The sequence below is a fragment of the Pelodiscus sinensis genome, chromosome 3 (assembly GCF_052426305.1).
Source record: "Pelodiscus sinensis isolate ZL-2025 chromosome 3, ASM5242630v1, whole genome shotgun sequence".
Taxonomy (NCBI): domain Eukaryota; kingdom Metazoa; phylum Chordata; order Testudines; family Trionychidae; genus Pelodiscus; species Pelodiscus sinensis.
In genome coordinates, this window is record NC_143054.1 from 2,272,501 (window position 1) to 2,295,318 (window position 22,818).

General features: G+C 68.2%; 1 protein-coding gene across 4 annotated transcripts in view; it reads left to right on the forward strand.

The window, feature by feature from the left end:
* Positions 1-22,818, forward strand: part of MAPRE3 (microtubule associated protein RP/EB family member 3) — a 69,251-nt gene that overhangs the window by 38,225 nt on the left and 8,208 nt on the right. For 3 of the 4 annotated variants that reach the window (XM_075914576.2, XM_075914578.2, XM_089776949.1), the window contains 4 exons: positions 4,653-4,780; positions 15,755-15,900; positions 17,383-17,584; positions 21,151-21,305. In XM_075914576.2, the coding sequence (XP_075770691.2) occupies positions 4,660-4,780; positions 15,755-15,900; positions 17,383-17,584; positions 21,151-21,305 (624 nt within the window). In that variant the 5' untranslated portion in view covers positions 4,653-4,659. Of the gene's footprint in view, positions 1-4,652; positions 4,781-15,754; positions 15,901-17,382; positions 17,585-21,150; positions 21,306-22,818 lie in introns of those variants that run through there. The other variant, XM_089776950.1, reaches the window with a different exon arrangement.

The window sequence follows — 22,818 nt, forward strand, 5'->3', positions numbered from 1 at the left end:
CCCGGGGCTGCCCTCTACCCCCCTCCCCCAGGGCTGCCCTCTACCCCCCTCCCCCGGGGCTGCCCTCTACCCCCCCCTCCCCCGGGGCTGCCCTCTTCCCCCCCCTCCCCCGGGGCTGCCCTCTTCCCCATGCCAGGGGCTGCTCTCTTCCCCCCCTCCTCCAGGGCTGCCCTCTTCCCCACACCAGGGGCTGGCCTCCTCCCCCGGGGCTGCCCTCTTCTCCCGCCCCCCATGCCAGGGGCTGCCTTCCTCCTCTCCCTTCCCTGGGGCTGCCCTCTTTTCCCCCTGCTCCCACCAGGGCTGCCCGCCTCCCCCCCGCTGGACGTGTCCCACTGCCATGGGGGGCGAGCCCCCAGCCTGGGCAGAGCGACTGACACTAGTGGGGCATGAGCGGAAAGTGGCAGCAGGGCCATGGCTCACCCCTGCACATAGACTGGGCTGGGGCTGCTTTAGCCACATAAGCACGGCCGTGCTGGGTCAGACCAAAGGTCCATCCAGCCCTACTGTGGACCCATCTGCCGACAGTGGCAGCACCAGGCGCCCCAGAGAGGGTGGACCGAAGACAGTGATCAAGTGATTTGTCTCCTGCCATCCCTCTCCAGCCTCTGACAAACAGAGGCCAAGGGCACCATTTTATCCCCTGGCTAATAGCCTTTTATGGACCTAACCTCCATGAATTTATCCAGCTTCTCTTTAAACTCTATTATAGTCCTAGCCTTCACAGCCTCCTCTGGCAAGGAGTTCCACAGGTTGACGACACGCTGTGTGAAGAAGAACTTTCTTTTATTAGTTTTAAACCTGCTACCCATTAATTTCATTTGGTGTCCTCTAGTTCTTCTGTTATGGGAACTAATAAATAACTTTTCTTTATCGGCCCTCTCCACACCACTCATGATTTTCTAGACCTCTATCATATCCCCCCTCAGTCTCCTCTTTTCTAAACTGAAAAGTCCCAGTCTCTTTAGCCTCTCTTCATATGGGACCCGTTCCAAACCCCTGATCATTTTAGTTGCCCTTTTCTGAACCCTTTCCAAGGCCAAAATATCTTTTTGGAGGTGAGGAGACCACATCTGTACACAGTATTCCAGATGTGGGCGTACCATATCTGCTAGTTTTAGGGCACAAACAAGAGCCCCTAGGTTGGTCTGCTAGGCGCAGCTCTTGGGCCTGGTGCCCCGTGCCGGGCGCGGTTCTTTGGCCTGGTGCCCCGTGCCGGGCGCGGTTCTTTGGCCTGGTGCCCCGTGCCGGGCGCGGTTCTTTGGCCTGGTGCCCCGTGCCGGGCGCGGTTCTTTGGCCTGGTGCCCCGTGCCGGGCGCGGTTCTTTGGCCTGGTGCCCCGTGCCGGGCGCGGTTCTTTGGCCTGGTGCCCCGTGCCGGGCGCGGTTCTTTGGTCTGGTGCCCCGTGCCGGGCGCGGTTCTTTGGCCTGGAGCCCCGTGCCGGACGCGGTTCTTTGGCCTGGTGCCCCGTGCCGGGCGCGGTTCTTTGGCCTGGTGCCCCGTGCCGGGCGCGGTTCTTTGGCCTGGTGCCCCGTGCCGGGCGCGGTTCTTTGGCCTGGTGCCCCGTGCCGGGCGCGGTTCTTTGGCCTGGTGCCCCGTGCCGGGCGCGGTTCTTTGGCCTGGTGCCCCGTGCCGGGCGCGGTTCTTTGGCCTGGTGCCCCGTGCCGGGCGCGGTTCTTTGGCCTGGTGCCCCGTGCCGGGCGCGGTTCTTTGGCCTGGTGCCCCGTGCCGGGCGCGGTTCTTTGGCCTGGTGCCCCGTGCCGGGCGCGGTTCTTTGGCCTGGTGCCCCGTGCCGGGCGCGGTTCTTTGGCCTGGTGCCCCGTGCCGGGCGCGGTTCTTTGGCCTGGTGCCCCGTGCCGGGCGCGGTTCTTTGGTCTGGTGCCCCGTGCCGGGCGCGGTTCTTTGGCCTGGTGCCCCGTGCCGGGCGCGGTTCTTTGGCCTGGTGCCCCGTGCCGGGCGCGGTTCTTTGGCCTGGTGCCCCGTGCCGGGTGCGGTTCTTTGGCCTGGTGCCCCGTGCCGGGCGCGGTTCTTTGGCCTGGTGCCCCGTGCCGGGCGCGGTTCTTTGGCCTGGTGCCCCGTGCCGGGTGCGGTTCTTTGGCCTGGTGCCCCGTGTCGGGCGCGGTTCTTGGGCCTGGTGCCCCGTGCCGGGTGCGGTTCTTTGGCCTGGTGCCCCGTGTCGGGCGCGGTTCTTGGGCCTGGTGCCCCGTGCCGGGCGCGGTTCTTTGGCCTGGTGCCCCGTGCCGGGCGCGGTTCTTTGGCCTGGTGCCCCGTGCCGGACGCGGTTCTTTGGCCTGGTGCCCCGTGCCGGGCGCGGTTCTTTGGCCTGGTGCCCCGTGCCGGGCGCGGTTCTTTGGCCTGGAGCCCCGTGCCGGGCGCGGTTCTTTGGTCTGGTGCCCCGTGCCGGGCGCGGTTCTTTGGCCTGGTGCCCCGTGCCGGGCGCGGTTCTTTGGCCTGGTGCCCCGTGCCGGGCGCGGTTCTTGGGCCTGGTGCCCCGTGCCGGGCGCGGTTCTTTGGCCTGGTGCCCCGTGCCGGGCGCGGTTCTTTGGTCTGGTGCCCCGTGCCGGGCGCGGTTCTTTGGCCTGGTGCCCCGTGCCGGGCGCGGTTCTTTGGCCTGGTGCCCCGTGCCGGGTGCGGTTCTTTGGTCTGGTGCCCCGTGCCGGGCGCGGTTCTTTGGCCTGGAGCCCCGTGCCGGGCGCGGTTCTTTGGCCTGGTGCCCCGTGCCGGGCGCGGTTCTTTGGCCTGGTGCCCCGTGCCGGGCGCGGTTCTTTGGCCTGGTGCCCCGTGCCGGGCGCGGTTCTTTGGCCTGGTGCCCCGTGCCGGACGCGGTTCTTTGGCCTGGTGCCCCGTGTCGGGCGCGGTTCTTTGGCCTGGTGCCCCGTGCCGGGCGCGGTTCTTTGGCCTGGTGCCCCGTGCCGGGCGCGGCTCTTGGGCCTGGTGCCCCGTGCCGGGCGCGGTTCTTTGGCCTGGTGCCCCGTGCCGGACGCGGTTCTTTGGCCTGGTGCCCCGTGCCGGGCGCGGTTCTTTGGCCTGGTGCCCCGTGCCGGGCGCGGTTCTTTGGCCTGGTGCCCCGTGCCGGGCGCGGTTCTTTGGCCTGGTGCCCCGTGCCGGGCGCGGCTCTTGGGCCTGGTGCCCCGTGCCGGGCGCGGTTCTTTGGCCTGGTGCCCCGTGCCGGGCGCGGTTCTTTGGCCTGGTGCCCCGTGCCGGGCGCGGTTCTTTGGCCTGGTGCCCCGTGCCGGGCGCGGTTCTTTGGCCTGGTGCCCCGTGCCGGACGCGGTTCTTTGGCCTGGTGCCCCGTGCCGGACGCGGTTCTTTGGCCTGGTGCCCCGTGCCGGGCGCGGTTCTTTGGCCTGGTGCCCCGTGCCGGGCGCGGTTCTTTGGCCTGGTGCCCCGTGTCGGGCGCGGTTCTTTGGCCTGGTGCCCCGTGCCGGGCGCGGTTCTTTGGCCTGGTGCCCCGTGCCGGGCGCGGTTCTTTGGCCTGGTGCCCCGTGCCGGGCGCGGTTCTTTGGCCTGGTGCCCCGTGCCGGGCGCGGTTCTTTGGCCTGGTGCCCCGTGCCGGGCGCGGTTCTTTGGCCTGGTGCCCCGTGCCGGGCGCGGTTCTTTGGCCTGGTGCCCCGTGCCGGGCGCGGTTCTTTGGCCTGGTGCCCCGTGTCGGGCGCGGTTCTTTGGCCTGGTGCCCCGTGCCGGGCGCGGTTCTTTGGCCTGGTGCCCCGTGCCGGGCGCGGTTCTTTGGCCTGGTGCCCCGTGCCGGGCGCGGTTCTTTGGCCTGGTGCCCCGTGCCGGGCGCGGTTCTTTGGCCTGGTGCCCCGTGCCGGGCGCGGCTCTTTGGCCTGGTGCCCCGTGCCGGGCGCGGTTCTTGGGCCTGGTGCCCCGTGCCGGGCGCGGCTCTTGGGCCTGGTGCCCCGTGCCGGGCGCGGTTCTTTGGCCTGGTGCCCCGTGCCGGGCGCGGTTCTTTGGCCTGGTGCCCCGTGCCGGGCGCGGCTCTTGGGCCTGGTGCCCCGTGCCGGGCGCGGTTCTTGGGCCTGGTGCCCCGTGCCGGGCGCGGTTCTTTGGCCTGGTGCCCCGTGCCGGGCGCGGCTCTTGGGCCTGGTGCCCCGTGCCGGGCGCGGTTCTTTGGCCTGGTGCCCCGTGCCGGGCGCGGTTCTTTGGCCTGGTGCCCCAGCTGGAAACTGTGGCACTAGGGTTGCTGTTCCTTCCAGGGTAGGGCCTGCCGTGGAGTGGGGAGCAGGAGAAGGGGCTCTGGGGGGGCTGTGCTGTGGGGGGGTCTCTGGGGGGGGTTGTGCTGTGGGGGGGGCTCTGGGGGGGTTGTGCTGTGGGGGGGGCTCTGGGGGGCGGCTGTGCTGTGGGGGGCTGTGCTGAGGGGCGGGGCTCTGGGGAGGCTGTGCTGTGGGGTGGGGCTCGGGGGGCTGCGCTGTGGGACTCTGGGGAGGGCTGTGCTGTGGGGCGGGGCTCTGGGGGGCGGAACCTGCAGAAGCAGCACCCCCTGCCCGCCTTCCGCCCTGGCCCCCTGTGGGCCTGTGTGTGCCCCCAGGCCGCCCCCCGTTGCCCTTTGGCTGCCCCAGGCCACATGGGGGGCCCAGTGTTTCCTGGGGACACTTCGCACCTGAGCCCGGGCGGAGGAGCCGCCCCCCACGTCCTGACGCGTGTCTCTGTCCCCAGCTGGGGCATGGCCGTCAATGTGTATTCCACATCCGTGACCAGCGAGAACCTGAGTCGCCATGACATGCTGGCCTGGGTCAACGACTCCCTGCACCTCAACTACACCAAGATCGAACAGCTCTGCTCAGGTAGGGCCCATGGCCCAGGGGCTGGGACGGGAGGGGGAGCCCAGGGACCGCGGCGAGCTGGGGGGCGGGTTTCCGGGCACCGCTGAGAGGGCCAAGTCAGGGCAAAATGCTGAGACAGGACGACTGCCAGCCCGGGCCTGGGTCCTTCCCCATGGGCCACCCAGCCAGCGACCCCGAGCGCGGCTGTTCCCCACCCTGGCCAGCAAGGAGCCGCACGAGCAACCCCCGAGACACCCAGAGCTCCCTGTGCCCCCCAGCTCCCCCACACAGGGGAGAGGTTATAACCCATCCCCCACCTCCCCTCGGACACCCCAGAGCTCCCTGTGCCCCCCCCAGCCCCCCTCACACAGGGGAGAGGTTATAACCCATCCCCCACCTCCCCTCGGACACCCCAGAGCTCCCTGTGCCCCCCAGCTCCCCCACACAGGGGAGAGGTTCTAACCCATCCCCCACCTCCCCTCACACACCCCAGTGCTCCCTGTGCCCCCCAGCACCCCCACACAGGGGAGAGGTTCTAACCCTTCCCCCACCTCCCCTCAGACACCCCAGTGCTCCCTGTGCCCCCCAGCCCCCCTCACACGGGAGAGGTTCTAACCCATCCCCCACCTCCCCTCAGACACCCCAGTGCTCCCTGTGCCCCCCAGCTCCCCCACACAGGGGAGAGGTTCTAACCCATCCCCCACCTCCCCTCAGACACCCCAGTGCTCCCTGTGCCCCCCAGCCCCCCTCACACGGGAGAGGTTCTAACCCATCCCCCACCTCCCCTCAGACACCCCAGTGCTCCCTGTGCCCCCCAGCCCCCCTCACACGGGAGAGGTTATAACCCATCCCCCACCTCCCCTCGGACACCCCTGTGCCCCCCCAGACTCCCCTTACACAGGGGAGAGGTTCTAACCCTTCCCCCACCTCCCCTCGGACACCCCAGTGCTCCCTATGCCCCCCCAGCCCCCCCTCACACAGGGGAGAGGTTCTAACCCATCCCCCACCTCCCTTGGACACCCCAGTGCTCCCTGTGCCCCCCAGCTCCCCCCACACAGGGGAGATGTTCTAACCTATCCCCCACCTCCCCTCAGACACCCCTGTGCCCCCCCAGACTCCCCTTACACAGGGGAGAGGTTATAACCCCTCCCCCACCTCCCCTCAGACACCCCAGTGCTCCCTGTGCCCCCCAGACTCCCCTTACACAGGGGAGAGGTTCTAACCCATCCCCCACCTCCCCTCACACACCCCTGTGCCCCCCAGCCCCCCCTCACACAGGGGAGAGGTTCTAACCCCTCCCCCACCTCCCCTCAGACACCCCAGTGCTCCCTATGCCCCCCAGCCCCCCCTCACACAGGGGAGAGGTTATAACCCATCCCCCACCTCCCCTCACACACCCCAGAGCTCCCTGTGCCCCCCAGCCCCCCCCACACAGGGGAGAGGTTATAACCCCTCCCCCACCTCCCCTCGGACACCCCAATGCTCCCGGTGCCCCCCAGCTCCCCCTCACACAGGGGAGAGGTTCTAACCCCTCCCCCACCTCCCCTCAGACACTCCTGTGCCCCCCCAGACTCCCCTTACACAGGGGAGAGGTTCTAACCCCTCCCCCACCTCCCCTCAGACACCCCAGTGCTCCCTGTGCCCCCCAGCCCCCCCTTACACAGGGGAGAGGTTGTAACCCATCCCCCACCTCCCCTCACACACCCCAGTGCTCCCTGTGCCCCCCCAGCCCCCCTCACACAGGGGAGAGGTTCTAACCCTTCCCCCACCTCCCCTCAGACACCCCAGTGCTCCCTGTGCCCCACAGCCCCCCTTACAGAGGGGAGAGGTTGTAACCCATCCCCCACCTCCCCTCGGACACCCCAGTGCTCCCTGTGCTCCCCAGCCCCCCTTACACAGGGGAGAGGTTCTAACCCTTCCCCCACCTCCCCTCGGACACCCCAGAGCTCCCTGTGCCCCCCAGCTCCCCCACACAGGGGAGAGGTTCTAACCCCTCCCCCACCTCCCCTCGGACACCCCAGAGCTCCCTGTGCCCCCCAGCTCCCCCCACACAGGGGAGAGGTTATAACCCATCCCCCACCTCCCCTCACACACCCCAGTGCTCCCTGTGCCCCCCCAGCCCTCCCTCACACAGGGGAGAGGTTCTAACCCATCCCCCACCTCCCCTCAGACACCCCAGTGCTCCCTGTGCCCCCCAGCACCCCCACACAGGGGAGAGGTTCTAACCCATCCCCCACCTCCCCTCAGACACCCCTGTGCCCCCCCAGACTCCCCTTACACAGGGGAGAGGTTCTAACCCTTCCCCCACCTCCCCTCGGACACCCCAGTGCTCCCTGTGCCCCCCAGCCCCCCCACACAGGGGAGAGGTTCTAACCCCTCCCCCACCTCCCCTCGAACACCCCAGTGCTCCCTATGCCCCCCCAGCCCCCCCTCACACAGGGGAGAGGTTCTAACCCATCCCCCACCTCCCCTCAGACACCCCAGAGCTCCCTGTGCCCCCCAGCTTCCCCCACACAGGGGAGAGGTTATAACCCATCCCCCACCTCCCCTCAGACACCCCAGTGCTCCCTGTGCCCCCCAGCCCCCCCACACAGGGGAGAGGTTCTAACCCCTCCCCCACCTCCCCTCGGACACCCCAGTGCTCCCTGTGCCCCCCAGCTCCCCCACACACAGGGGAGAGGTTATAACCCATCCCCCACCTCCCCTCACACACCCTAGTGCTCCCTGTGCCCCCCAGCCCCCCTTACACAGGGGAGAGGTTATAACCCATCCCCCGCCTCCCCTCAGACACCCCAGTGCCCCCTGTGCCCCCCCAGCCCCCCTCACACAGGGGAGATGTTCTAACCCATCCCCCACCTCCCCTCAGACACCCCAGTGCCCCCTGTGCCCCCCAGGCCCCCTCACACAGGGGAGAGGTTCTAACCCATCCCCCACCTCCCCTCAGACACCCCAGTGCTCCCTGTGCCCCCCAGCCCCCCCCACACAGGGGAGAGGTTCTAACCCATCCCCCACCCCCCTCAGACACCCCAGTGCTCCCTGTGCCCCCCAGCCCCCCCCCACACAGGGGAGAGGTTATAACCCATCCCCCACCTCCCCTCAGACACCCCAGTGCTCCCTGTGCCCCCCCAGCCCTCCCTCACACAGGGGAGAGGTTCTAACCCCTCCCCCACCTCCCCTCAGACACCCCAGTGCTCCCTGTGCCCCCCAGCCCCCCCTTACACAGGGGAGAGGTTGTAACCCATCCCCCACCTCCCCTCACACACCCCAGTGCTCCCTGTGCCCCCCCAGCCCCCCTCACACAGGGGAGAGGTTCTAACCCTTCCCCCACCTCCCCTCGGACACCCCAGTGCTCCCTGTGCCCCCCAGCCCCCCCACACAGGGGAGAGGTTCTAACCCCTCCCCCACCTCCCCTCGAACACCCCAGTGCTCCCTATGCCCCCCCAGCCCCCCCTCACACAGGGGAGAGGTTCTAACCCATCCCCCACCTCCCCTCAGACACCCCAGAGCTCCCTGTGCCCCCCAGCTTCCCCCACACAGGGGAGAGGTTATAACCCATCCCCCACCTCCCCTCAGACACCCCAGTGCTCCCTGTGCCCCCCAGCCCCCCCACACAGGGGAGAGGTTCTAACCCCTCCCCCACCTCCCCTCGGACACCCCAGTGCTCCCTGTGCCCCCCAGCTCCCCCACACACAGGGGAGAGGTTATAACCCATCCCCCACCTCCCCTCACACACCCTAGTGCTCCCTGTGCCCCCCAGCCCCCCTTACACAGGGGAGAGGTTATAACCCATCCCCCGCCTCCCCTCAGACACCCCAGTGCCCCCTGTGCCCCCCCAGCCCCCCTCACACAGGGGAGATGTTCTAACCCATCCCCCACCTCCCCTCAGACACCCCAGTGCCCCCTGTGCCCCCCAGGCCCCCTCACACAGGGGAGAGGTTCTAACCCATCCCCCACCTCCCCTCAGACACCCCAGTGCTCCCTGTGCCCCCCAGCCCCCCCCACACAGGGGAGAGGTTCTAACCCATCCCCCACCCCCCTCAGACACCCCAGTGCTCCCTGTGCCCCCCAGCCCCCCCCCACACAGGGGAGAGGTTATAACCCATCCCCCACCTCCCCTCAGACACCCCAGTGCTCCCTGTGCCCCCCAGCCCTCCCCCCACACAGGGGAGAGGTTATAACCCATCCCCCACCTCCCCTCAGACACCCCAGTGCTCCCTGTGCCCCCCAGCCCCCCTCACACAGGGGAGAGGTTCTAACCCATCCCCCACCTCCCCTCAGACACCCCAGTGCCCCCTGTGCCCCCCCAGCCCCTCTCACACAGGGGAGAGGTTCTAACCCTCCCCCCGACTCCGGACAGGCTCTCCCAGTGCCAAAGGAGCAGCCCCAGTCCCAGGGCGATTTACCCCTCAGGTCTCACCCCAGGGCTCGCTGGGCCCGGCCTGTGGCATCTCGCATCCTGGTTTATTAGTAAGCGAAAGAAAGAAAAGGTTGAGAGTAAAAATTTTAAAGGGAACAAAATTCCATCCACCCGTCCCAAGTCTGCCGCCTGCTCCGTCTCTGGCGTCAGCCCTTCCGGGCCCCGCTCAGAGGAGCCCCCAGGGCCCGTGGAGGGAACCCTGTTCTTCCAGCCATGGCGCCGGGGGTGCTCCGCGTTGGTGTTGGGCTTGTCCCAGCGCCACAGATGGGAGACTTGGATGAGCAGTATCCGGTTGGGCTGCGCGGGAGGGGTGCGGGCCGGTCGCGCCTTTTGGAGTTTGCCGCGGCCCGACTCCCCTGTTGCCTCGTTGCCGCCCTTGGCTGCAGACAGCTCCAGCGTGTCTCCTCCTCACGCTCTGTGGGGAGAAATTGCGTTCTAGTTCGTTAAGTGCTGGTCTGGTTCTCATTCACGCGGGGAGTTAGCTGGCGGTGGTCAGTCGTTCCTGCGCAGTCCCTCTGGAGCAGCGCGCCGCCAGGTGGGCCCCTCGGGCCTTTACTTCGGAAAAAACGAGTGAGCAAGAACAAGGTAGAAGCACAGAGACAACGTGGAATGACAAAATGCCTGGAGCCCCAGGCTGGGAAGCTGCGAAACGCCGCAACCCTACGCCCGCTTCAGACTCCTGTATTGGCGCCTGGGTGAGGCGCGTTCCTTGTCGCAGCCCCGCGGCCGGGCCTCGCGAGGACGGAGCGGAGGCTGCTCCCGCGACGCTTTGACAAAGCGCTCGAGCCCCGGTCAGACGGGGGCAGGCGTCTGTCACAGAGGAAACCCTCACGCTCTCTTGCACCAAGACTGGCGCAGAGAGGTCTCGCCGGCCCGCTCCCTCGCGCCCCGAATTAGCGCGGGAGATAAGCCAGGCCGTGCCCCCGTGCTGCACCACGACAGAACCCGATCCCCGGTGGGCACAAAGCGCGGCACCGGTTACCCCGGCACTGGAGGGGTCTGGCAGCTGGGCCCCCAACAAGCCCAGGGCACAGCCAGCACTGACTGGACCCGCGGCCCGAAGGAGGCTAGGCCCAAATCTCCCAAACCCTTGTCTTGCCCACCGTCACTGCCGGCATCGCGGCAAACCTTGTCCGGCCACCTGGGCTCTTCGGTGTCCCCCTGGGGCTCGTCATCGCGACGTCGCCGCTCGGCCTCGCTGCAGACTCCCACCAGCAGGAGCGTTTTCTCCAGCAAGAGTCCACGCGGCTTGCCAAGGACATCGACCGCGGCTTTCTCATCACCCCCGTGGGTGCGAGGGAGCCCCCCTGCCCGGCCCCCCCAACCAGCTAGGTGCCCTCCTCCCCCGGCCAGCCGGAAACTAAAACTCACACACCTAGCAACTGGTCCCAGCCCTCTCCGCAGCCCCACCCCCTCTGTTCAGTTCCTGTTCCCTGCTCTCGCCCGGTGCTCTGGCGCTGAGCGAGGGACACGCCCCCCGTGAGCCCGGCCCGGCCTCCCCCTCATGCAGACAGTGCTGCAGTGCCCAGGGAAACTGAGGCACACACAGAGTCACTCCAGAGCAGCACAGGGCAGTAGAATCGCACCCACCGCACAGAGCAGACAGTGAATACAAACCAGAGTGCGCACTGTCTACAGGAGTGAGTACAGTCCCCACTGCGTCAGTGTCCAGACTGGTCTTACTATCCAGCCTGCTGGTCTCCGTGCCGTCACTGGGCACCCCCCGGTACCGGTCTACGGCACCCTGAACACCGGCTCCCAGATCTGTACCCCCCATCCACACTCCACCATCTCCAGCAGAAGATCTAGAGACGGAAGGGGGCAGATTACGATGAGCTTGACATGCAACAACTGACACGTGGTCCTCTCCTCCGGTGGAGGTGCTTATCCCTGACGATCCCGCACCTGCGCCAGCCGGAAACAACCTGAGGACTTATCCAGAAGGGTCGCTCCCAGCCAGGAGGCTGCGCTATCGGAGTGCAAGGAAAACAGCGCAGAGTCGGAAAGAGCCTGCAGCCTTCCGCCAAAGCGGCAACTGCGCCTCCTTTAGCTGGAGCAGTCGTGGCAAACACCAGCCGCAGCCCCCAGCTAATGAGAGGGCCGACAAAGGGCACGGACTCTGATTTCTGCACCCACAGCCCAGCTCTTTCGTGGCTGACGCTGCGAACCGGTGATCTAATACCCCTCAATAGAAATCCAATATTCAGGCCAAGCGTCTGGCCTCGTTCGGGAGAAGAGCGTCGTTCCTCCTCGGCGCTTCAGCTGCGGGTAGCAAATGATACGGCACTTGTAGCCCAGCGCGATTTTGACAGTGACGCAAAACTAACACAGCTGGTGCAACGTCTTCCTGAGGCGTATTAAATCTGGGTCAGGAGGGGTGCGCTGCTGTGACGGCGCGTTGGGGTCCCCCGCCTCCTGCACCCCCGTAGTGGCACGAACAGACTCCCCCAGCCGGTAGAATAGAGGTGGTTTATTGCTGCTCCAGGATACAGCACAGCACAGATGTCATCAGGTTACAGGGCAGGCGTAGGATGCCTCAGGCCCCCTTGATATGGGGGGGGTCTCGGCTTCTAAACCCCCCAGCCTGTAGCTGAGGCTGCTTCCTCCATCCTCCCAGCCAGGAACTAACTCCCCCTCTCCAAGCCCTGCCCCCAGCCAGGGCAGCATCCACCTCCCTTTGTTTCTCCCCATGGGGGGTTGGCTGGTTCAACCGGTAGGGAGTCACCTTTGCATAGTGAGGTTTTCCCGGCTGGGTCTTGCTCCAGACAGCAGAGGTCACCACAGCCCAGCAAGTGCCCCCACTACGTCACAACTGCATCCCGCTCAGCACCGCAAAGGCCCTCCGCGCTGCCGACCCCGCGGCAAGAGGCACGGCCACATCCATAGTGATGTCTGCAAGCAGCGGGCGTTCCCCGGCAGAGGTGGAGGAATTACCGTTGGCTGAAGACAGACTCTGTGCTGCGAAGAGGGACGACGTCCTCCGTTCCAGCAAAGACTCACGTGCTGCCGGACGCCGCAGGAGGCGTCCCATGCCCCTCCAGAGACCCAGGCCGAGCACCAGCAAGCTCCGAACTCCCGCTCGGCCAGCCCACTGGCCTCCAAGCAGCACGTCTGAGGCTTTGGCCAAGGGCCTGTGCGACCTCTCCTCTCCGCCAGCGCCGCCCGAGTGCGCCACCGGCCAGCATCCCCTGTGCCCTTTGGACAGCCGGTGGGCGCGACCTCTCCTCTCCGCCAGCGCCGCCCGAGTGCACCACCGGCCAGCATCCCCTGCGCCCTTTGGACAGCCGGTGGGCGCGACCTCTCCTCTCCGCCAGCGCCGCCCGAGTGCGCCACCGGCCAGCATCCCCTGCGCCCTTTGGACAGCCGGTGGGCAGCAGTTCCCACGGACCGCGGAGATCACCGGTGCGGCTGTTCCATTCCCCCGACGCCAGTTCCTCCAACCTCCCTCCCCGAAGCCCTGCTCCGTCACGAGTCCCACAGCTGCGCCCTGGAGCTATCGAGGGGGCTGCCCCGCATTTTACTGCAACGATTCCTGATGGAAAAAAGAGCAGAGGGTAGTGGCCCTCCTCGCCCTCCCTCAGCTACACGGATACCTCCCCAAGCCGTGGCGCCCGACGGCCACGCTCACGGCAGCGACTCCGGTGCTGGGTGAAGGAGGCCGGTTTGTGACCTGCAGGAGCCAGAACTATCCACCCAGCGCACAGGCGCTTTCTCCGTGTCACGGTGGCTTCTGCTCACTTCCTTGCGGGCTTTCTTCCGCCCTCAGGGTGTGTCCCCAGACAGGCGGTGGCCACAGCACAACTAGCCGCAAGGGCATCGCCACCTTCCCCTCCTCAGGCAACGGCCTTATCCGAGGCCCCTCTCAGCAAGCCACAGGAGACGTGCTCCTCCTTGCCGAGAGGTTTTCCGAGTCCCTCGGCTTCGTCATCACTGGGCAGAAATCCGCCCTCTGCCCCACCCAGTCCTTGGGCTCCCCGGATTCTCCGACAGCGTGTGCGAGCCTCCCAGAGCAGCGTTTGGCGGCGGTAGGATGCAGGCAGTCCCCCGACTTGGGGGGCGCCTGGCACCACGACATACGCCAGTCCTCCCGCTCGCCTGCACGTTGGCGGCGTTCGGCACTGGCCCACCACACAGCAGCGCTCAGACCCCGAGCACCCTTCCCTCGCCACGCGGGTAGGCCAGACCCCGAAGCCCGGTCCATCCGGCACCGCCATCCAAACAGACGCCCCCGGCCGCTTCCCTCCTGGGCTGGGGGCCTGCTTCTGGCACCACGGCGCTCAGGGCAAACGGGCCACCGAGGGGTCTCCCGGAGCGCGGAGCTGTGCGCAGTGCGTGCAGGCACTTCTGCCATGGGGGCCGCCTCACCGACAGCGTCACTACGATGGTCTGCGCCAGCCGCCAGGGAGGGGGCTCGTTCTCGACTCCCGGTGCGCGGGTGGTACCCCTTTGGAATCGGTGTATCCACCACAGCAGGGCATCTCACCTGCAGCCGAAACGCTGTGGCCGATACCCTCGGCCGCCATTCGCAACAGGCCTCCATGGGCGGTTCACGCGCAGGGCCTGCGCCATCTATTCCACAAGGGGACTGGCCATCTGCAGACCTCTGTGCCACAAGCCGGAACACCAAGTGCCCCCAGTATTGCTGGAGAGCAGCCACCGGACCCAAGGAACGCCCACCTTGGCCACACGTTCCCTCCTCTCCTGCTCGCTCCCAGGGCGAGTAATCCCCAGAGCCCTGGCGTGGCCCAGGCAGACTTGGCTTCCCATGTCTCTGACCTCCCTGCCCGCTTCCAAACTCCAGATCTCCTGTCCCCGGACGGAGACGTTCTCCTCCACCTCAGCCACGAACACTGCGCCCCACGGGGCAGAGCAGAGGCGCTCACAAGTAAAGAGCCCCTCTTCGCTCAGTGCTGGGCCGCGCTCTGTGCCAGTTCCATCGCTCGGCATGCACTGGCGGCCATCGCGCCTTCCACCCTCCGACTGGCGCCGTCTCAGGACTCGCGCATCCTAGTTCCAAGAGGACTTTGAAAGGGCTACCCACTCTGCTTCCGTCTTGACTATCCTGAACAGTTTGGTATCGTCTGCAAACTTTACCACCTCCCTGCTGACCCCTTTCTCCAGATCATTTATGAATAAGTTGAAGAGGATTGGTCCCAGGACTGACCCTTGGGGGACACCACTCGTTACCCCTCTCCAGTCTGAACATTTACCATTTATTCCTCCCTTTGTTTGATTGGATAGTTAGAAGCAGTGGGTCAGGGCCATAGGGGAGCAGTAGGGAGGAGGGATACTAAGGCGAGAATCCACACAAACAAAGAGCTGTTGGCACCTTCATTGAGCGTCACTGAGCCCCCAGGCAGCCCCGCCTCTCTCCCTGGGAACAGGGTTGTTATCGTCTCAGGCTGGCCCTAGGTGTCCTGGCGAGTCACTGAGACTCCCACATGACAGAACTGACAGGCAGAAACACAAGCTCACAGAGCAGACAGCAACACCCAGTAAAGCCCCAGGGGCAAAGTGAATCTCAGGGGCCGTGGGGAGCAAACAGAGCAAGGGAGGAGCCCAGGGGCCACAGAGAGCTGGTGGGTCGAGGGGGGAGCCCCAGGGCCATGACGAGTTGGCAGAGGTGTAGGGAGCTGGCAGGCCAGGGGTGCAGGCAGGGACCTGGCGGGCTGGGGGTGTGGGCCGGGTGCTGGCGGGCTGGGGGTGCAGGCAGGGACCTGGCGGGCTGGGGGTGTGGGCTGGGTGCTGGCGGGCTGGGGGTGCAGGCAGGGACCTGGCCAGCTAGGGGTGCGGGCAGGGACCTGGTGGGCTGGGGGTACAGGCAGGGTGCGGGCGGGCTGGGGGTGCTGGCGGGGGCCTGGCGGGCTGGGGGTGCGGGCGGAGAGCTGGGGGTGCAGCCAGGGCAGCAGGGACTGGGGGTGCGGGCGGGTGCTGGCGGGCTGGGGGGTGCTGGCAGGGACCTGGCGGGCTGGGGGTGCTGGCGGGAGCCTGGGGGTGCTGGCGGGGAGTTGGGGGTGCGGCCAGGGCAGCAAGGACTGGGGGTGTGGGCAGGGACCTGGTGGGCTGGGGGTGCAGGCAGGGCGCGGGCGGGCTGGGGGGTGCTGGCAGGGGCCTGGCGGGCTGGGGGTGTGGGCGGGGCAGCAGGGACTGGGGGTGCGGGCAGGGACCTGGTGGGCTGGGGGTGCAGGCAGGGTGCAGGCGGGCTGGGGGTGCGGGCGGGGGCCTGGCGGGCTGGGGGTGCAGGCAGGGTGCGGGCGGGCTGGGGGTGCGGCCAGGGCAGCAAGGACTGGGGGTGCGGGCAGGGACCTGGCGGGCTGGGGGTGTGGCCAGGGCAGCAGGGACTGGGGGTGCGGGCGGGTGCTGGCGGGCTGGGGGTGCAGGCAGGGTGCGGGCGGGCTGGGGGTGTGGCCAGGGCAGCAGGGACTGGGGGTGCGGGCGGGTGCTGGCGGGCTCGGGGTGCGGGCGGGGGTCTGGCGGGCTGGAGGTGCGGCTAGGGCAGCAGGGACTGGGGGTGGGGGCAGGACTGCGCCGTTCCCGGGGCATGGAAGCCAAGTGCCCCGTGCCCGTGCTGCCCGCAGGTGCTGCCTACTGCCAGTTCATGGACATGCTGTTCCCGGGCTGCGTGCACCTGCGCAAGGTGAAGTTCCAGGCCAAGCTGGAGCACGAATTCATCCACAACTTCAAGGTGCTGCAGGCCGCCTTCAAGAAGATGGGGGTGGACAAGGTGGGTCCCTGCCGGGCTGCTCCCCCTCTGCCCTCGCTGGGGGCCCGTAGCCTGGCAGGACGACACCCCTGCCGCTGACTGCCCCTGCCAGGCCCTGAGCCGCATGCCCAAGGCTCTGCCAGCCCTGCAGTGGGCGCACCCAGATGCCCAACTGCGAGCTTGAGACTAACGTGGACAAGAGAGAACCACCAGGCCCCTCCCTGTGCCACCCACCAGCCGCCCCGTGCCAGCCACCCCTGCACACCCGCCAGCACCGCCTGTGCCAGCCACCCCTGCACACCCGCCAGCACCGCCTGTGCCAGCCACCCCTGCACACCCGCCAGCACCGCCTGTGCCAGCCACCCCTGCACACCCGCCAGCACCGCCTGTGCCACCCGCCCCTGCACAACCGCCAGCATCGCCTGTGCCACCCGCCCCTGCACACCCGCCATCACCGCCTGTGCCACCCGCCCCTGCACACCCGCCAGCACCGCCTGTGCCAGCCGCCCCCTGCACACCCGCCAGCACCGCCTGTGCCACCCGCCCCTGCACACCCGCCAGCACCGCCTGTGCCAGCCACCCCTGCACACCCGCCAGCACCGCCTGTGCCAGCCGCCCCCTGCACACCCGCCAGCACCCCCTCTGCCACCCTCCCCTGCACACCCGCCAGCACCCCCTGTGCCAGCCACCCCTGCAAACCCGCCAGCACCCCCTGTGCCAGCCACCCCCTGCACATCCGCCAGCACCCCCTGTGCCAGCCACCCCCTGCACACCCCATGCCAGCCGTCTCTGTGCCACCCGCCAGCACCCCCTGTGCCAGCCACCCCTGCAAACCCGCCAGCATCCCCTGTGCCAGCCACCCCCTGCACATCCGCCAGCACCTCCTGTGCCAGCCACCCCCTGCACACCCCATGCCAGCCGTCTCTGTGCCACCTGCCAGCACCGCCTGTGCCACCCGCCCCTGCAAACCCGCCAGCATCCCCTGTGCCAGCCGCCCCTGCGCCACCCGCCAGCACCTCCTGTGCCAGCCACCCCCTGCACACCCCGTGCCAGCCGTCTCTGTGCCACCCGCCAGCACCCCCTGTGCCAGCCACCCCTGCCCACCCGCCAGCACCTCCTGTGCCAGCCACCCCCTGCACACCCCGTGCCAGCCGTCTCTGTGCCACCCGCCAGCACCCCCTGTGCCAGCCACCCCTGCCCACCCGCCAGCCACCCCTGCCCACCAAGCCCCCATTCTTGCCAGTAGCCCCTCACGTGCCTGCCAGCTAACCCCCTCCAGCTTCCCCTGTGCCTGCTGGCCCCCCTGCACACCCACCATGGGCTGCCTGAGATGGGGCAGGGAGTGATGGCCTCACCCCAGAGTGGCAGCAGCCGTGGCTGTGGCCAAATGCCAGATAACCGGTGACTGGGGGCGTGGGGCTGTGGGGGGCCTGGGGAGGTGGAGGCCCGGGGCCCAGCCAGTCCCTCGGGCCCTTCCTCACGGGGCTGGCGCTGCCCTTGCAGATCATCGCGGTGGAGAGGCTGGTGAAAGGGAAGTTCCAGGATAACTTTGAGTTCATTCAGTGGTTCAAGAAGTTCTTCGACGCCAACTACGACGGGAAGGAGTACAACCCGCTGCTGGCGCGGCAGGGCCAGGACGTGGCGCCGTCTCCAAATCCAGGTGATCAGAACTTCAACAAACCCAAGAAACCCATTGGCACTGCAGGTAATGACGTCCCCCCCTCGGAGGCAGCTGGCACCCCCGCCCCTGCGCCCACAGGAGCCCGGCTCCGCCCAGCTTGCTAGCATGGCCTTCGGCTGCTTGCCCCGGCCCCCAGCCGGCGGGGCTCCCCTTGCGCGGCGTCGGCTTAGGAGTGCCCGGCCGGCGGTGCCAAGCAGGTTTGGAGGGGAGAGCGGGCGCGTTCTGAGCTGGGGCTGCGTCGGCGTCTGACCCCCGAGGGCCTGCCGGCGTCGCGGGCGGGCGTGGCCGGGCCCGGGGGAGGGGGTTGGCTGCCAGGCCCGCTGGGACCCTGGCTCTCCCGACACGGGATCTGGTGCCATCCGCTCCCTAGACCTCACCTGGGGCAGCAGGTTCCCTGGCACCGAGGGCCCTGCCAGCCTGCAGCCACTCAGTGCCCGGGTGCGATTCCGTTCCCCCCGCTCTCTGCTTGCTCGGCAGTGTGGGCCCCTCGCCGGTGCTCTCGGCATCCCCGGCCCCTGCGCTTCCAGATCCCCGCCAGCTGCTACCGGCACGCACCCTCACTGGGACAGTGCAAAGCTCGGCCTCCCCCCCCGGTGCCTGGCCTCCCCCGCCAGCGCCTGGCTTCCCCCGCCTGCCCTCTCCAACCCGGCACCCGGCCTCCCCCGCCGGCGCCTGGCCTCCCCCGCCAGCGCCTGGCTTCCCCCGCCTGCCCTCTCCAACCCGGCACCCGGCCTCCCCCCCCGGTGCCTGGCCTCCCCCGCCGGCGCCTGGCCTCCCCCGCCAGCGCCTGGCTTCCCCCGCCTGGCCTCCCCAACCCGGCACCCGGCCTCCCCCGCCGGCGCCTGGCTTCCCCCGCCTGCCCTCTCCAACCCGGCACCCGGCCTCCCCCGCCGGCGCCTGGCCTCCCCCGCCAGCCCTCCCCAACCCGGCACCCGGCCTCCCCCCCCGGTGCCTGGCCTCCCCCGCCGGCGCCTGGCCTCCCCCGCCAGCGCCTGGCTTCCCCCGCCTGGCCTCCCCAACCCGGCACCCGGCCTCCCCCGCCTAGCGCTTGGCCTCCCATTTCCTCTCCAGGGGCAGGACTTGAGCTTGTGCTCCTTCCCATGCCCATCTCGGTCCTGCCCAGCCCCGCGCCCCCCCATTCTGGCTCCAGCTCCCCCATGGGACCTGTGCCCCAGGCTGGGGGGCAGCGGTGCCCACAGTGGCACTAGTGCCTGTCTGCACGGGTGTGACAAGTTGAGCCTGTTCCCCAGTGTTCTGATCACAGCCCTGGGCCCACCTGCCTGCCCTCTGGGGCGCCCACCGCCCTGTGCAGCTGGGCCAGAAGCCCTGGTCTCCCCAGCCACGGCCCGGAGCTGGGGTAACCGGCCCTGCAGAGCAGCGCAGAGGCCGAGCCAGGGTCGGATAGAGGGACGGGCTAGCACCCTGGAGCCCCGCCCGCAGGGCCAGAGCTGGCTAAGTCCATCGGACACGGCACGCAGGGCCGTGCAGAGAGCACAGCGTTCACGCCCCTTGCCAGAAACACGCAGTTGTGGTTCTGCCCCAGCAGGTGTTGCTCTGCCCCCCAGCAGCTGTGGCCCTGCCCCCCCAGCAGGTGTTGCTCTGCTCCCCAACAGCTGTGGTTCTGCCCCCCAACAGGTGTCGCCCAGCCCCCCAAGAGCTGTTGCCCTGGGGTTGCTAAGCACAGTGTGTTCGGCACAGCCGGCAGGGCAGCTCGCAGGGAAACCAGGCAGCGCAAAGCAAGCTCCTGAGCTAAAGCACAAGCAGGCCAGCTCCTGCCCCCCAGCGCAGGGCTCCTCGCGGCCGAGCGCTGAGCCCGCTCCCACACCCTCTGTCCGCCTGGCTCTGGGCTCTGGCTCTGCGGGCGCTTGCTCTCAGCGAGGGGCCCGTTCAAGGCAGCTGAAGCCAATGGCTGTAGGGTTTCCCCAGAGGGTCCTTTCACCCGCCCATCCCAAAGGAAAGAGCCAATTCCAGGGGGATTTCACCAGGTGGCAGGTCACATGTCTTTGTAGGACCAATCACACATCCGGCTTACAGGAGAAACAAAACCATGGGAGAGTCATCCTAATACAGTAGCCCAGTGTCTGACACTGGAGCGCTGAAGTGTTATAGTCTTGCCTCTGGGGGGCGCTGTTGCCTCCCGCCATGGCGCTCGGCTGAGCTCTGCGCTGCTCCGCCGGGCCGCCGCACGGGAGTAAGCGGAGCAAGCCGCGGTTGGGCTCCCCCGCGGCGGCCCGGCAGAACGGCGCAGAACTCAGCCGAGCGCCACGGCGGGAGGGGAAGGGGGCGGGGCGGTGACGTACATGCCCATGGGGCGGGGCCTGGACGAGCCTGCATCCTGCCGGAGACAGAGGGGAGGGAGAGAGAGCGAGAGGCAGGGGGCGGAGGAGAGAGAGAGCAAGAGGTGGGGGCGGAGGAGAGAGAGAGGCGGGGTGGAGGAGAGCGAGAGAGAGAGCGAGAGGCAGGGGAGGAGAGAGAGATCGAGAGGCGGGGAGGAGAGAGAGGGAGAGAGAGCAAGAGGCAGGGGAGGAGAGAGAGAGAGTGAGAGGCGGGGGGAGAGAAGAGAGAGAGAGAGATCAAGAGGCGGGGAGGAGAGAGAGAGGCGGGGGGAGAAAAAAGAGAGAGATCAAGAGGTGGGGGAGAGAGAGAGAGAGAGAGAGAGAGAGCAAGAGGCAGGGGAGAAGAGAGAGCGAGAGGCGGGGGGAGAAAGAGAGAGAGATCGAGAGGCGGGGAAGAAGAGAGAGAGAGAGCAAGAGGCAGGGGAGAAGAGAGAGAGAGAGCAAGAGGCAGGGGAGAAGAGAGAGAGAGAGCAAGAGGCAGGGGAGAAGAGAGAGAGCGAGAGCCGGGGGGAGGAAAGAGAGAGCGAGAGGCGGGGAAGGAGAGAGAGAGAGAGGCAGGGGAGGAGAGAGAGTGAGAGGTGGGGGGGAGAAGAGAGATCGAGAGGCGGGGAGGAGAGTGAGAGGCGGGGGGAGAAAAGAGAGAGATCAAGAGGCGGGGGAGGAGAGAGAGAGCAAGAGGCAGGGGAGAAGAGAGAGAGCGAGAAGTGGGGGGAGAAGAGAGAGAGAGAGAGAGAGAGAGAGATCGAGAGGCGGGGGAGGAGAGAAAGAGCCTCCGGGGGGATCTGCCTTCGCTGGGGTCAACCCGCCCGGCATCCTCCCCCCTGAGGGCTGGGGCAGGGTGGCGCGGGGACCGGAGGAGCAAGGCCAATTGAGCGATGGCAGGGCAAGGGGTCTGAGCAGGGGTGGGGTGGAGGAGGGGCCCATAGATGTGGGGCAGGTTCTTGACTCTGCTTGGCACCTCCCCGCATGCTCCTGGCAAGGGGCCGCCCGTTCCAGGGGGCATAAGGGCTGTGGGGCTACCCCACAGGAGGCCTCCTGCCCTGCCTTCCTTGGCCCCCACACCACCAACGGGGTGCTTTGTGTTGCCCATTGGGGGAAACTGAGGCAGAGAAGAGCCAACCCGCGTGTCCTGTCTGACGCTGGTGCTCGGAGCAGCGCTCCCGGCTGCCCCCTGCCCCGGGCCCCCGCATGCCTGTGCCCCTTCCCCCTCCCTACGGGGCGGGCTGGGACCTGCTAAGCTCTGGCTCTCTCCAGCCCCCCAGCGAATCTCCCCCACGGGCCCCAAGACGATCCAGGTCCCAGTCCGCGTGACCAACGTCGCCCCCAGCAACATCGCCCGGAAAAACCCGCCCGTGGCCCGCAACGGGGGCACCGAGGCCGACAACCAGATCCTGGAGCTCAACCAGCAGGTGAGCAGGGCGGGCACAGGCGCCAGTCTTGCAGGGGACGCTAGGGGGTTCAGGCGCCAGTCTTGCAGGGGACGCTAGGGGGTTCAGGCGCCAGTCTTGCAGGGGACGCTAGGGGGTTCAGGCGCCAATCCCGCAGGGGACGCTAGGGGGTTCAGGCGCCAGTCTTGCAGGGGACGCTAGGGGGTTCAGGCGCCAATCCCGCAGGGGACGCTAGGGGGTTCAGGCGCCAGTCCCGCAGGGGACGCTAGGGGGTTCAGGCGCCAGTCTTGCAGGGGACGCTAGGGGGTTCAGGCGCCAATCCCGCAGGGGACGCTAGGGGGTTCAGGCGCCAGTCTTGCAGGGGACGCTAGGGGGTTCAGGCGCCAGTCCCGCAGGGGACGCTAGGGGGTTCAGGTGCCAGTCCCGCAGGGGACGCTAGGGGGTTCAGGCTCCAATCCCACAGGGGATGCTAGGGGGTTCAGGCGCCAGTCTTGCAGGGGACGCTATGGGGTTCAGGCGCCAATCCCGCAGGGGACATTAGGGGGTTCAGGCGCCAGTCTTGCAGGGGACGCTATGGGGTTCAGGCGCCAATCCCGCAGGGGACGCTAGGGGGTTCAGGCGCCAATCCCGCAGGGGACGCTAGGGGGTTCAGGCGCCAGTCCCGCAGGGGACGCTAGGGGGTTCAGGCGCCAGTCTTGCAGGGGATGCTAGGGGGTTCAGGCGCCAGTCCCGCAGGGGACGCTAGGGGGTTCAGGCGCCAGTCTTGCAGGGGACGCTAGGGGGTTCAGGCGCCAGTCCCGCAGGGGACGCTAGGGGGTTCAGGTGCCAGTCCCGCAGGGGACGCTAGGGGGTTCAGGCTCCAGTCTTGCAGGGGACGCTATGGGGTTCAGGCGCCAATCCCGCAGGGGACATTAGGGGGTTCAGGCGCCAGTCTTGCAGGGGACGCTATGGGGTTCAGGCGCCAATCCCGCAGGGGACGCTAGGGGGTTCAGGCGCCAATCCCGCAGGGGACGCTAGGGGGTTCAGGCGCCAGTCCCGCAGGGGACGCTAGGGGGTTCAGGCGCCAGTCTTGCAGGGGACGCTAGGGGGTTCAGGCGCCAGTCTTGCAGGGGATGCTAGGGGGTTCAGGCGCCAGTCCCGCAGGGGACGCTAGGGGGTTCAGGCGCCAATCCCGCAGGGGACGCTAGGGGGTTCAGGCGCCAATCCCACAGGGGACGCTAGGGGGTTCAGGCGCCAGTCCCACAGGGGACGCTAGGGGGTTCAGGCTCCAATCCCGCAGGGGACGCTAGGGGGTTCAGGCGCCAGTCCCGCAGGGGACGCTAGGGGGGTCAGGCGCCAGTCTTGCAGGGGACGCTAGGGGGTTCAGGCGCCAATCCCGCAGGGGACGCTAGGGGGTTCAGGCGCCAGTCCCGCAGGGGACGCTAGGGGGTTCAGGCGCCAGTCTTGCAGGGGACGCTAGGGGGTTCAGGCGCCAGTCCCGCAGGGGACGCTAGGGGGTTCAGGTGCCAGTCCCGCAGGGGACGCTAGGGGGTTC